General features: G+C 41.8%; 1 protein-coding gene and 10 non-coding genes across 11 annotated transcripts; 1 reads left to right on the top strand and 10 right to left on the bottom strand.

Moving 5' to 3' along the window:
• The first annotated feature begins 318 nt into the window (after positions 1-318).
• zgc:171566 lies at positions 319-13944 on the top strand. The gene is made up of 9 exons (XM_056364387.1): positions 319-677; positions 1697-1811; positions 2365-2415; positions 3078-3162; positions 3625-3763; positions 6706-6812; positions 10890-10980; positions 11134-11271; positions 11873-13944. The coding sequence occupies exons 1-9, from the start codon at positions 563-565 to the stop codon at positions 11992-11994; spliced, it is 963 nt and encodes a 320-aa protein (XP_056220362.1). The 5' UTR covers positions 319-562; the 3' UTR covers positions 11995-13944.
• On the bottom strand, positions 4240-4311 carry trnat-ugu (transfer RNA threonine (anticodon UGU)). Its single transcript has one exon. It is a non-coding gene; the product is annotated as a tRNA-Thr (tRNA).
• Positions 6297-6351, bottom strand: LOC130162088 (U7 small nuclear RNA). Its single transcript, XR_008826225.1, has one exon. It is a non-coding gene; the product is annotated as a U7 small nuclear RNA (small nuclear RNA).
• trnat-ugu (transfer RNA threonine (anticodon UGU)) lies at positions 7299-7370 on the bottom strand. The gene has a single exon. It is a non-coding gene; the product is annotated as a tRNA-Thr (tRNA).
• Positions 7742-7813, bottom strand: trnat-cgu (transfer RNA threonine (anticodon CGU)). The gene has a single exon. It is a non-coding gene; the product is annotated as a tRNA-Thr (tRNA).
• Positions 8245-8316, bottom strand: trnat-cgu (transfer RNA threonine (anticodon CGU)). Its single transcript has one exon. It is a non-coding gene; the product is annotated as a tRNA-Thr (tRNA).
• trnat-ugu (transfer RNA threonine (anticodon UGU)) lies at positions 8602-8673 on the bottom strand. Its single transcript has one exon. It is a non-coding gene; the product is annotated as a tRNA-Thr (tRNA).
• trnat-cgu (transfer RNA threonine (anticodon CGU)) lies at positions 9076-9147 on the bottom strand. The gene has a single exon. It is a non-coding gene; the product is annotated as a tRNA-Thr (tRNA).
• Positions 9579-9650, bottom strand: trnat-cgu (transfer RNA threonine (anticodon CGU)). The gene has a single exon. It is a non-coding gene; the product is annotated as a tRNA-Thr (tRNA).
• On the bottom strand, positions 9936-10007 carry trnat-ugu (transfer RNA threonine (anticodon UGU)). The gene has a single exon. It is a non-coding gene; the product is annotated as a tRNA-Thr (tRNA).
• trnat-ugu (transfer RNA threonine (anticodon UGU)) lies at positions 10603-10674 on the bottom strand. The gene has a single exon. It is a non-coding gene; the product is annotated as a tRNA-Thr (tRNA).
• Positions 13945-14286: the final 342 nt, after the last annotated feature.

Below are 14286 nucleotides of genomic sequence, written 5' to 3'. Positions count from 1 at the left end.
GGTTCGGGGGAGCCGGGGAATCGAACCACCAACCCCCGGGGTTCAGCAGCCAATCCGCGTGACCAGTCAAACCGAGTCATGGTTTTATAAAAGCTAAAATAGATGTTCTGTTTTAGTTTTATTTTCTCATCTGCATGTTTTCACTTCTGTGGACTCAGTTTAACTGTTTCCATGGAGCCGGACACGCCCCCCTGCAGCTGTATATTCTACCTGAGCTCCCTGTGTCTACCTGTGAACACGGAAGTGTGTGATTTGACTGGTGTGCAGGAGAGGAGGAGGGGTGTAGGTGTGGGTGGAGGGGTGGCTTCTTTGGCTGACGTGTGTGTGTGTGGAGTAGAGATCCACACGTGACTGACTGATGCTCTTATACAGGAGCCTGGACGGAGGTAAAGGCACAGATAAGAGGAGGACAGCCTGAGAGAGGAGAGTCTTCAGCCTTCAGTCACAGCATCATCATCATCATCATCATCATCATCACCACCACCCGGAAGGCAGAGTCTTCCCCTCCCGTCATCCCTGCATCTCCAGTGGCTTCGTGTTTTCATCCCGCCCGGTGTCGTGGATGTATCGGCCGGCTGCAGCCGTGTTCGCGGCGCTGACCGCTTGGCTCTGGTGCGGTGCGGCTGTGTGCGCGGTGGCGGGAAAAAGCCAGCCGCTCAACCAGCGACCCATCATCGGTAAGATTGAACGGCCGCTTGTGTCTGTTGTCCGTCCGCGCGGAGACCCGCTGGATTATAACAGCTCTTATGTAATTGTCAGCGAGAATGTTCGAGAAAAGGTGTGTGTGTGTGTGTGTGTGTGTGTGTGTGTGTGTGTGTGTGTACTATTATGTCATAAATTGAATACCACTAGTCAACGCACATCATAATGAACCTCGTGTCTTCTGGTACGTGTGTTGCTGTAAACGCATCCCTCCATGTGCAGGCTGCAAATATTATCAGTTAATACTGATTATCAATGATAATCAATAAGAACTACATTTCCCATATCCCATGTGTATTTTCAAGAATGTTTCAACACTAAAATAAGACTAAAATACGTGTAAACGACATTTAATATAAGTATTTACATCATTCTCTTGTGCCATGATTCCATGAATCAATGGATGATTGTATAACTGGTGATTGATCGATCCTTTAATTGTCTTAATGATAATGAAGGTGATAGTTTGTGTCAGTTTCCTGTAGAATCACAGTCAGTGACACGTGATACCTGCCCAACCTGTAACACCTCAGACTTCAGGGAGAACCGGTTCCAGGCTGCGACGGATGGTGGTCACAAGTCGTCTGAGGTTTTGATCTGTGGTGATGAGGAAAGCAGGAAGTGCGCTGACATCACGTTGCGTTGTCGTACCGAGGAGTTTTCATTGTGTCGCCTCATTCAGGTTTTTCTTTGGCAGCAGGTTTTCAACAAGAAAAACAAGGAAGAGTTGATCCATGTTGGGTTTAGTTTTGAGTTTGTTTGATTCTTTTTCTCATGAAATATTGAAAGTTCTTGATTTTATAAAAACATGCTTTACCTTGAGTTTCTATCTCTGTATTCAGATGCAGATTTAAAGTTGTTTCTATCCATCAAACCCACACTGACACTGTGTGTACTGAAACTACTTCCTGATTGGCCTGCTCCTCTTCACTGCACGTCTGATGACACGTCGCCTGATGTGCAGCATCATGTAGCTCCTGTCTCCTCCCCTCAGGTGTGCTGGCGCAGGAGAACCTTCCAGGAGACCAGGTCGCTCAGGGCTCCTCCTACATCGCCGCCTCCTACGTCAAGTACCTGGAGGGAAGCGGGGCCAGGGTCGTTCCCATCAGGTACTGCAGCTAGCTTGAGTCGACCGTGTGCCGTACAAAGGGACAGTTATAACAAATAAAGTTAATGACTGACTTCTACCTGTACAGCACTGTCCTCGTGTGTTTTTCCGACACAGCAGGAAAGTACTGGCTGTATGTTCACTGATTAATTATAGTTTGCATATTGATTTCTTTAAAGTTGGAAATTATTTTTGCACATCTTCAGCTGGACTCCTGTTATAGGAATCCTTCTGGAAAATTACTCAGAGAGCAAAACATCCTGTCTGTCGTCTTTGTCGAACCGTGACCTCACTGTGAGTGACAGCAGTTTCAGTCATGGTGCCGGGCGTGGTCGGATGTGGGCGGAGCCTGTGTGAATGAGAGCTACGTCACTATATGTAGTTTATCTCTCTGGGTTTTACAGTTTCAAACACAACATCCTCTGAATGTCGTGTTTACATTCATCACCATCCGTCGTGTCTCAGTTCTCCGTCATTCAGGCTGATCTCTCCTGCGTGTCGACATCTTTAATCCACAGTGATGGAAGCTGATATTTTTTTCTGTTTGTTCACAGAATCAATCGAACAGAAGAAGAATATGCGAAGATATTCTCCTCAATCAACGGGTGAGTTAAAGAGCCTGATAGTGAAACTACTGTATCTCCCTGTGTCTTACTTTACTACAGGTTTCTGTTGCTCATGTGCCGGCTGCACAATTTCTATATGGAAAAAAAAAGGTGATAATAAAACATTTCACTGGTTTGTTTTTGAACGTTTAGCAGTTTATTGGTTTGTGACAGAAGCTCCAAACAGTTTAACATCTGAATGTCCACCTCAGCCAATCAGCACAGTGGATATAAACAGCAGGTTTCTCTGCAGGACCGATGCAGCTGCGAGTTTATACGACACACTGTGTTGGCTGCTGTTGTAATAAAGACAGCGGGAATCATCTGGCTGGTTATCAGGAACCTTTTTTAGTTTCACAGTTGCTGCTGCTTCTTATACATGAAGAGGGACAAAGATTGAAATCTCCTTTACGTGCGACTGAGCTGCAACAGGGAATACGTCTTGTAGGAAGTGTAATATTTCAGCTGGATTGTGTTCAGAGTCAACCTTTGTTTTTGTGACTGAATGAAAAGCTGCAGCGGCGTCACCAGGAGGTCTCAGTTCAGGTGTCGCTCTGTTGTGTAAAATGTAGGATTATTTGTTTATTTGCTGTTACACAGACTTCATAGCTGCGTTTCCCAGCATGCAGCTGACACGTCTAACACGGGCGCTCTCTCTTCAGGTTGTTGCTGCCGGGGGGCGACGTGGATCTTCAGACGTCGCAGTTCAGTCGAGCCGCAAAGATCTTCTACAGCTTGGCTCTGAAGGTAATTTTTACATCTGACTTGTACAAGCAGCTGCTGAGGTGAAGAGACGCCTCAGATTTATGACACTGAAGCAGATCAGAGGCTCGTTCTTTATGTATCTGCTTTGATTTGTGCTGTACATGCTCCTCCTGTCCCGACTGGCTGATCCCCGTCTGACTTGGACAAATCAAGTGGCTTCTTTCCAAAGACACACACTTTATTTAATACCAATACAAAGACTTGATTAGTGTCACTCAGGCTGCTGAAGCGTCACGCGAGCTTCACCTGGACTTCAGGTTTGTTTTTGGATGAAATGCTGCTGCAGCGTGAAGGGGGGTGTGGGGGTGTGTTAACGGTATGAAATCGAGGCACTTGGTTCGCAGCTGAAAGTCCTCGGAGAAATAAAGGATTAAACTTCCTCCACACATGGCATCCCCTCTTCCTCACCCTGACCTTCCTCCTCCTCACTCTCGCCCTCTACAGGCCAACGACGCCGGGGACTACTTCCCCATCTGGGGGACGTGTCAGGGCTTCCAGCAGCTGTCTGTCCTCACGGCCAACAAGAACCTGCTGACCCTCACTGACACCAAGGCCGTGGCTCTACCGCTCAAACTCACAACAGGTATTCTTTCACTTCCTGTTCCTGTTCTCCACTCGTTTCTTCTCTCTTCTGCTTCGACCTCACATCAGGAAGCGTCTCTTTTCTCAGCTGTGAGACATGTTTCAGTTTTCTTGCAGCTTTGTCTTTGTTGAATCTTGGCCCAGAGCTCAACACACCGGTGTTTTCACATATTCAGGATGATAATCAGGCAGAGATTTGTTGGGGCAGGAGCAGAAAACTGTGCTCGAGTGTTACACTGAACTCTGTCTCTCTCTGTACTTGCGAGGTTACAGGTGTATTTAGCCCCGCCCCCCTGCCCCTCGTCTCCATAAGGTGACAGGATTGGTTCCTTAGGTCTGTGACGTATGAAACCCTGAATCTGCGTTTATGAGACTGTGATGGTTCCCTGCAGTTCAAGGTGGAAACAGTGCTGATGATTATTTCACTCATCATCTGTATTATATAAAAACATGTGGATGTTACACACTGGGGTTTAAAGGCATGAATGGGGATCGAACCCATGATCTTTGGTTTACAAGACCAACGCCTTACCACTTGGCCATCACGCCTCTGTGAGAGGGAATCAAAAGGACAGTAACTCAATATCCAGGGCATTTATGTGACCTGGTAACCATGGTGATCTACTGAGTTGTGATGTCGTTCATGTTTGATGTAAAAGTGGTAAAGCCTTTCTCTATCAAAAGTGAGTAGCACCTCATTCAAATGAATAAAGCCTGAAGCTTTAATCCTTATTTGATCACATTCATTATTTAACAGAAACAGGTAGAGTTTAAAGGCATGGACGGGGGTTGAACCCATGACCAATGCCTTACCACTTGGCCACCACGCCTCCATGTGAGGAGCTCAAAGGGACACTGTGATACCTCAACTTGTGTGTGAACTCGTAGCCATGGTAATCTACTGAGGTCTGATGTCATTCATGTATGATGTCAAAGTGGTCATGTGAATTTCTCCATTGATATCAGTTGCAGCCGCAACTATATAAACATCAGCTCTTTGAACCAACAGAACTGCAGCAGAGTGACAAACCCTGGATGCAGACAGTCAGTAGGAAACACTGAAACACTTCTCTTGGTGCAGATAGATACAACAACTACAATATCTTCTCTCAAATGTCTCTCATATATCACTTGCCTTATTATTTATTACGAATTAGAACGACCTCATTCGGTCAGTCACTTGGATCCACTTCCATTTGCGCAATAATGCAAAACTGAAAACTCCCCATAAAGTTCCTCCTGATGGGACACAGCATGAGTTAAATGTTAAATGTCCCGGCAGCTCTGATTCATGACGACGGCGGCTGTGAAACATCGATGATGTGAGTGATTCAGCAGTAAATCTGTTGTTGGGTCTGACATGTGAAACAGCACAAAAGGCCGTTAGACCCTGGTGCTGTGTTTCGCATGTTTAATTAATTAATGATGTTATAACTTCTTTGAATAAATCCCACACTATGTCAAACATTAGTTGTATCGTTAATCCAACGCGGCTTTATTTGCATTAATGGTTGTATTCTGGTAGCGATACTAGAAATGACCTTTGTATGCAGCTGAAATGTTTTTCCAATCACGTTGTGATGGCAACGCAGTCACTTTTTTTTTTTAATGAGTGAAGCTAAATTGATTTATAACAAATTCAGTTTTCCCGCCCTGATCAGGAAGAGCAGAAGTTCACTGTGTGGTCAGTCAGCTGTGGTGTGTCACCTCTGGGAGTGAGTTCAGGTTTCTAACACTTCAGCATTATTACAGAATGTTTTTGCACTAATATATATATTTGCATATATATATCATTGTTATTATTGATTTTAATTCCACATTGAAAAAATAACTTTCATTCACATTTGGTGGAAACAAAATAAAAAACAAACAAAATAAACAAAAAAAGAGAAGAAAATGAAGAGAAATAAAAGTATCTCATCATAATGTCTCTGTCCTCCCTCACAGTGGGTTGTGCAACTCTGCAAAGGTCGTCACGGCGATGAGTTACATTTACTCATTTATCAGACGCCCTGTGATGACATAAACACAGTTTGAGTAACATCTCATTCAAACAAATGATGATCAGAGTGAATGAAGCTCTGGATCTGACAAGCATCTTCTCTGAATCAAACTGACGCCTTAATCCTACTCAATCACAACTTTTCATTATTAATGGTTAACATCTACAAGGCAGGGGTGGGAGTTGAACCCATGACCTTTGGTTTACAACACCAGCGTCTTACCACATGGCCACCACACCTCAATGACAATGAAAAGGGAACAAAAGTGATTCATGTGACTGTCAGTCATCGTCCTGTTTGACCGTCTCCTCTTCATGTCTAAGTAGAGACTGTGATTGATCACATCTGACAGATAATCACTGGTCAGTAATTGCTAGTAAAAGTTAATTAGTTATGTTTTGTAACAACACATTCTAAAACTATTCTGTAAATGAGATGGACCTTTTATTTCTTTACTAAATTTGTGGCATATTCATTGTAAACAAAACATTTTACCCATTAGTAAATTTTTTTAATTTTCAACACATAAATGGGGGATTCCTATTATAGGAATCCTTCTAGAAAAACAGCTAAAGAGCAAACTATCCTGGTGCTGTCATGTTTTAAAGTGGGATCTGTATTCAGGACACAGCTCCATCACTCATGGTGCTCAGTGTTGGTGGGATGTGGGCGGATCCCATGCTAATGAGCTCACACTCAGCAGCATACCAGTCTGTACAGAGGAGTGACTGAGCTCTGTTCAGCTTCTAGCTCACTTACATATTACCTGAAGTTTAAGGAGCCATGTGTGTGAGTCCAATGACAGATTCCAGTTTTAATGAACACCGTTAATGATGCTTAATAACTAAGCTCAAGTCTAACTTCCTGTCTTCTGTGCTCTCTTCTTCTTCTTCTCTTTACCTCGCTTCTGCCTCGACACAAATCTGTGTCCGTCCTCCAGCGGCCAAGTCCAGCCGTCTGTTCCAGAGTTTTCCCAAGGATCTGCTGCAGTCTCTGGCCGAGGAGAACATCACCTCCAACTTCCACAGCTGGAGTCTGTCCATTCAGGTATTTATCGCTCTTCTTCTTTGTTCCTCACTTTTTTTTCTCTGTTCTGTTCCATTGATTTTAAGTAAAACACTATGATGCAACAAACCTTCATGGAAAAACTAGATTGTTCCTCCCCTGCGCATCTTTAGTCTGATTGGCCAACACATCACTGACAGCACTGTGCCCACAGACATCATGTTGTATCCCAGAACATATTGAAGCAGACTGAGCAGATCACATCAATCCCTTAAGTCTTATTTGACTTTATCTACTCTTTTCACATTCACTGTCTAAGGGACTCCAGTAGAGTTTAAAGGCACAGTTGGGGTTTGAACCCTTCAGCTTTGGTTTATGAGACCAATACTTTACCACCACACCTCCACAAGAGTGACTGATTATTTCACTCATGGTATATCTTGCATTATATAAATAGCATCATATGGATGTTAACACAGCTAAACACTTCTTTTTCAATGGAGTGGGTCTTTAATAGATACACTTTAAAGGCATGGATGGGGATCGAACCCATGATCTTTGGTTTACAAGACCAACGCCTTACCACTTGGCCACCACGCCTCTATCAGTGGTAGTCAAAGGGCTGTGATCTCTCATCTACAGAATCTAAAGGGCATCGCTCACAGGATCCTAAGTTGAACAAAGTTCACAGTATTTTTTCTTTGTTCAATGCAAAAGGAGCAAAGCGCTGCAACTATATCAATATCAAATCTTTGAACAAACAGAACTACAGCAGAGTGACAAGCCTCGAACTTGGATGGGGATCGAACCCATGAGCTTTGGTTTACGAGACCAACTCCTGGTTATCTTCTGGTAGCATAAAAACGGTTGATAGCACCTCATTCAAATGAAAGGGTTTTCTGACAAGCACCTTATCTGAACCATGCTGACATCTTTGATCTCTTTGTTTAAGTTAAACAGACACATCTTTAAGGCATGGATGGGGGTTGAACCCATGATCTTTGGTTTACGAGACCAACGCCTTACCACTTGGCCACCACGCCGCCACAAGATGATAAAAATGGCTGCCATCTGTAATCTACAGTAACTGAATATCAGGGGCATTTCTTACAGGATCCTCAACTTATATTTATACATTCATGTATGATGTCCAAGTGTTTCGCTTAATTGATATCTGTTAATTTGAACTTTTTTTTTTCAAAGTACACGTATTTTTTCTTTGTTCAATGCAAAAGGAGCAAAGTGCTGCAACTATATCAATATCAAATCTTTGAACAAACAGAACTACAGCAGAGTGACAAGCCTTGAACTTGGATGGGGATCGAACCCATGAGCTTTGGTTTACGAGACCAACTCCTGGTTGTCTTCTGGTAGCATAAAAATGGTTAATAGCACCTCATTCAAATGAAAGGGTTTTCTGACAAGCACCTTATCTGAACCATTCTGATGTCTTAGTTAAATAGACACATCTTTAAGGCATGGATGGGGGTTGAACCCATGATCTTTGGTTTACGAGACCAACGCCTTACCACTTGGCCACCACGCCTCCAGAAGATTAAAAAAAAGTTCAAAGTACACGTATTTTTTCTTTGTTCAATGCAAAAGGAGCAAAGCGCTGCAACTATATCAATATCAAATCTTTGAACAAACAGAACTACAGCAGAGTGACAAGCCTCGAACTTGTTCAGAATGAACACAGCCTTAACTGCTGTGCAAGGATATAACAAGTATTTTATTTGAAACACACTAATGACTTAAACCGAACGAGGTACTCCAGCATTTTAATGGGATTTACGTTATTCACAGTCATTAGTTAACAGAGAGACTTTAAAGGCATGGACGGGGATCGAACCCATGATCTTTGGTTTACAAGACCAACGCCTTACCGCTTGGCCACCACGCCTGCACAAGACATAAAAACAAATGCGATGGGAAAATTAATCACAGGGTTAGGGTTAGGGTTAGTTGGCTGCGTTGTTTAATCTACAGTAACTGAATATCAGGGGCATTTCTTACAGGATTCTCAACTTATATTTATACATCGATTTCCAAGTGTTTCGCTCAATTGATATCTGTTAATTTGAACTTTATTCAATTCAAAAATGGATGCCATATGTAATCACAGTCACTGAATATCAGGGGCCTTTCTAACAGGATCCTCAACTTGTATGTGAACTGGTAACCATAGTAATCTACTGAGGTGTGATGTCATTCATGTATGATATGTGGTTTTCTGACAAGCACCTTATCTGAACCATGCTGATGTCTTTGATCTCTTTGTTTAAGTTAAATAGACACATCTTCAAGGCATGGATGGGGGTTGAACCCATGATCTTTGGTTTACGAGACCAACGCCTTACCACTTGGCCACCACGCCGCCACAAGATGAAAAAAATGGCTGCCATCTGTAATCTACAGTAACTGAATATCGGGGGCATTTCTTACAGGATCCTCAACTTATATTTATACATTCATGTATGATGTCCAAGTGTTTCGCTTAATTGATATCTGTTAATTTGAACTTTTTTTTTTCAAAGTACACATATTTTTTCTTTGTTCAATGCAAAAGGAGCAAAGTGCTGCAACTATATCAATATCAAATCTTTGAACAAACAGAACTACAGCAGAGTGACAAGCCTTGAACTTGGATGGGGATCGAACCCATGAGCTTTGGTTTACGAGACCAACTCCTGGTTGTCTTCTGGTAGCATAAAAATGGTTAATAGCACCTCATTCAAATGAAAGGGTTTTCTGACAAGCACCTTATCTGAACCATTCTGATGTCTTAGTTAAATAGACACATCTTTAAGGCATGGATGGGGGTTGAACCCATGATCTTTGGTTTACGAGACCAACGCCTTACCACTTGGCCACCACGCCTCCACAAGATAAAAAAAAAGTTCAAAGTACACGTATTTTTTCTTTGTTCAGTGCAAAAGGAGCAAAGCGCTGCAACTATATCAATATCAAATCTTTGAACAAACAGAACTACAGCAGAGTGACAAGCCTTGAACTTGTTCAGAATGAACACAGCCTTAACTGCTGTGCAAGGATATAACAAGTATTTTATTTGAAACACACTAATGACTTAAACTGAACGAGGTACTCCAGCATTTTAATGGGATTTACGTTATTCACAGTAATTATTTAACAGAGAGACTTTAAAGGCATGGATGGGGATCGAACCCATGATCTTTGGTTTACAAGACCAACGCCTTACCGCTTGGCCACCACGCCTGCACAAGACAAAAAAACAAATGCGATGGGAAAATTAATCACAGGGTTAGGGTTAGGGTTAGTTGGCTGCGTTGTTTAATCTACAGTAACTGAATATCAGGGGCATTTCTTACAGGATTCTCAACTTATATTTATACATTGATTTCCAAGTGTTTCGCTCAATTGATATCTGTTAATTTGAACTTTATTCAATTCAAAAGTCAAAAATGGATGCCATATGTAATCACAGTCACTGAATATCAGGGGCCTTTCTAACAGGATCCTCAACTTGTATGTGAACTGGTAACCATAGTAATCTACTGAGGTGTGATGTCATTCATGTATGATGTCCAAGTGGTAAAGCGTTTCTGTCTATTGATGTCAGTTAACCTGAACAAGATTCAAAGTACACGTGTTTATTCTTTGTTGAATGCAAAAGGAGCAATGTGCTACAAATATATTAATAACAAATCTGTGAACCAACAGTGACAAACTCTCTGTACTCCTTCATGGTGAGTTGAATAACTCTGTAAAGACCTGCCATCATCATGTTGTGCCAAGATCTACGTACGTATGTTAAGCATTTACATAGCATACGGATGCCTTTGAAGTTTAAAGGCATGGATGGGGATCGAACCCATGATCTTTGGTTTACAAGACCAACGCCTTACCGCTTGGCCACCACGCCTCCCTGTTCAGAACTTAAACAGTTCTCTATATCACCAGAACTGTTCAGTGGAAACCCCACATTTATTCCAGATGTTGCCACATAGAGTTTCAAACACGGGTTAAAGTGGGGTTTGACAGGTGGGGGAACCCTAAGGGTCGGTGCAGCGAACAAAGATCAAAGTACATGTATTTTACCCTTTGTTCAATGCAAACATTAAACCTTTGAACCGACAGAACTACAGCCGGAACGCCAAGCTGAAGAGGTTTTACAAGATCCTGTCCACGAACAATGACGGGAAGAAAGAATTCATCTCCACCATGGAAGGTACTGCTCCTCGTTTGTTTCATTTTAATTTACTGATGTTGATTATTCAGATTGAGATGATGTTGAGAGTTGCTGCAATGATGAAACAGATGAAATGATGACGTACCTGAGGAAGTTGTTGCCTCCTGACTGACTGTTTCTGCTCCTCTTCAGCCAACCGGTATCCGTTTTATGCTGTTCAGTGGCATCCAGAGAAAAGCCCCTTCGAGTGGATAGATAAGCCGGGAATGGTCCACTCCACGTCTGCTGTCAGAGCCAGTTACTACACGGCCAGCTTCTTCGTCTCTGAAGGTAACACCTGGTTCTCTGTTTCTAGCATAATATCTCCAAAAGACAAGCTCATTCATTTCACTTACGTTTGATTCGTTTGTCTCAGACCTTCTGAAGCAAAAGTTATCACTTTTTATAGTTATAACTATTGTTTCTTTCCAAATGCATCACAGGGTTTCTTCTCCTCTTACAAATTTCGATCATTCTTCATATGATGAGCCTGAAAACTATCAGTTTAGTTGTTGTTCTGGAGCTTTCAGTCGCATCACATGATCTTCATTGGCAGATAGGAGTTTGCCCAGTGCTCACGGAAATGTAGTTTCACTTGCAACTGCCATTTTTTTCTGAGTCCTCGAAGGATTTCCCGTCCATATTGTCTTAAAGTCAATTAAAGGAATTGATTATTTTATTGTGAGTTATTACCAGATTATAGATTAGATATAGATTTATTTGAACTAAACTGCCGTAATGCTTGAATTTTGCAGCTGAATTTCAATGACACACCCAAATATCAACTCCTGCAAATGTTGACGGCATTTCATTTATGGGAAAAAATCATCTGTTGTTCACTCCCTCTCTCTCTCTCTCTCTCTCTCTCTCTCTCTTCCTTTCTCTGCTGCAGCCATGAAGAACCAACACCACTTCTCCAGTCTGGTGGAGGAAGAGCGAGCTCTCATCTACAACTTTTCTCCGGTCTACGCCGGCATCCACGCCGTCTTCGTTCAGAACTACTACTTCGATTGACGGACAGGAAACAGACCTGATCTCAGAATCTCCAGTCGGAAAACATCTTTAAAACCAAACTCCATGGCGTCGTCGTGCACAGCAGCCTCCGACATCAGATCAACAATTAGCAGTTTAGCTTAACCGATTTGCACAGTTACATTAAAGTGCCAACAGTGCAGCGATTAATAATACAAGATAAATATAGTCTAATATCATAAAAGTACAAAATCAAACAATGTGCCAATGTGTTTCCATGGAAATGAATTTATATTTCAGTCTCAGTGACATCGCTCCTCAGTTCTAAACATAATATCTATGAACTACATTTATTCATTCAGGATTTTTATACATCCATAAAATACAATGATTAAAAGTCAAATATCAGTTTACATACACTTTTTGAATAATAATAAAACAGTTAAGATTTAAAGTCAACAGTATAAAAACACTGCCACATGATTCACATTAATCCTACAGCAACACTCTTTGATTGAATTCACCTTACAGTGTTTTGTTTACATGCAGTCTGACTCACCCGTAGATGAGCAGTAGGAAAGTATATTTTCACGACTGCTGTTCATTCCATACAAGTATATATGACCAATTATGACAAATTAAATTAAAATTAAATGTAAAATGCTGGTGAATTCGCAGTCGCAGCTTGTGTCTCAGATCAGTAGCGTCACCACTTGCACTAAAATGTACTTTCACGTGTTCAGAATGCTTTAAATTATATATTCGACTCGTCTTTGCTCGTCTTGTAACTACAGTGTCTCATGCATCCACTCCGGAGCCAGTGTTTCCCAAATCACTGCCATTTAAATTTGTATTAATGTCAACATGTTTTTAGATGTCGGTCAGAAATCTTGAGAATCTGAAGAAAGTTAAACGGACTCACCTCTCATTAGTCGGCACCAGCGTCGCTCTTCAGCCTGAGTGAATATGAGACTCTCTAATTAGATTTACCCAATAATATGCAATTACTAACACGACTTTTGAAAACCAGTGCTGATGTTCGCCGTCTCTTAATTTTAAAACTTCTCCGGCCAGCGGCGTCGTCACATTGCGAGTCTGCGTCGGTGCGACACGAGCACAGAATTTCATGAGATTGCACGTTGCCCTCTGCTTCACTGGGAGCTTTAGCCTCTTTTTAGCTGCTGGAAGTCCAGGAGGTTGAGAAAAAGCGGGAGCCTTTGTGCAGCCGAATTCTGACGGAGAAGCCACTGAAGCCTCGGGCTTAACGTGGATCACCAGGAAACACCGACTCACCTCGTTTCCCATGTTGCATTTCATCATCAGCGAGAGATTATTGAAGTTCAGAGAGATTATAGCAAAACTGCTGTTTCAATATCAGTGTGGAAAAAATGAATGTTCTGTAGAAACGTTAACACACTTTTCTCCTTCTTATGTTTTTCTCTGCACAACATCCTCATGCCTCAGTTTCTAGAAGATAAACAGTGTTTCTCTCCTCAACGTTTAACAGACAAAAACAGATAGTAATAATAATAAATCATAACTCAGAGTTGAGAAACAGTTTGTCTACATGATTGTATTCTTGTGCGTTGTTTTTTTTAATCCTCAAAAGGAAATGAAGTATTTTGTAAAACGTGTGTCAGAGGGGAAAATTTAAGGAATTAAAGTCTTCACACTGACACACATGTATTTTATTTTTTTAATTGTACTCATCCACTTTGTATAAACGAGGATGGAAACCTGAAAACATCACGAGGTTTTCTCACCATGTTCCTGGAGAAAATTGATTGTATGTCTGAAAAGTGAAACCTTGAATGTTTAACGATGTGATATTTATCAGCCACCGTCCTCACTCTCCGAAACCAATACGGCTCGTCGTTTTATATCCTTCTTTTGTTTGTTTGTTTGTTTTTGTTTTTGTTTTGCTTCACATTTAAACGTTTCTTGTGAAAAATGCAGCCAAAGTCAAAATAAATAAATGGATAAATAAAATTCCTCTGATTCCATTTTTTGTTTTCATTAAGTAATGACTCTTACAGACTGACCACTCCCTCACTCTGAACCATTCATCATTATATTTACCGACTCAGTGACTGGTAAACGGGCTGAAGCTACAGCTGCCAATCAGGTGCCACGAATCCTGTGCAACAACTCATTTTAAACACTGTCACGAAATCAACTGTCTCAGAAAACCTCCAGAGCCTGGTTGGCCAGAGGCTGCTAAGCCCCGCCCCCTGGATCGACCAAAATCTAAGTACATCAATTATCACCTGTTTATCACAATATTCAACTCCAGTGTCCGTCTTCAGGTTAAACCCATAAAACTTATGAACAGAA

The sequence above is a fragment of the Seriola aureovittata genome, chromosome 2 (genome assembly GCF_021018895.1).
Source record: "Seriola aureovittata isolate HTS-2021-v1 ecotype China chromosome 2, ASM2101889v1, whole genome shotgun sequence".
Lineage (NCBI taxonomy): Eukaryota > Metazoa > Chordata > Actinopteri > Carangiformes > Carangidae > Seriola > Seriola aureovittata.
The sequence above is the reverse complement of the archived record's forward strand: the minus strand, read 5'-3'. Positions and strand labels throughout refer to the sequence as shown.

Excerpts from the sequence above, each read along its gene's own strand:
- zgc:171566 (XM_056364387.1), top strand. The coding sequence starts at position 563 with ATGTATCGGCCGGCTGCAGCCGTGTTCGCGGCGCTGACCGCTTGGCTC. Across the intron at positions 1,812-2,364 it reads GCCAGGGTCGTTCCCATCAG|AATCAATCGAACAGAAGAAG; the intron begins GTACTGCAGCTA and ends GTTTGTTCACAG. Across the intron at positions 11,272-11,872 it reads CAGCTTCTTCGTCTCTGAAG|CCATGAAGAACCAACACCAC; the intron begins GTAACACCTGGT and ends TCTCTGCTGCAG.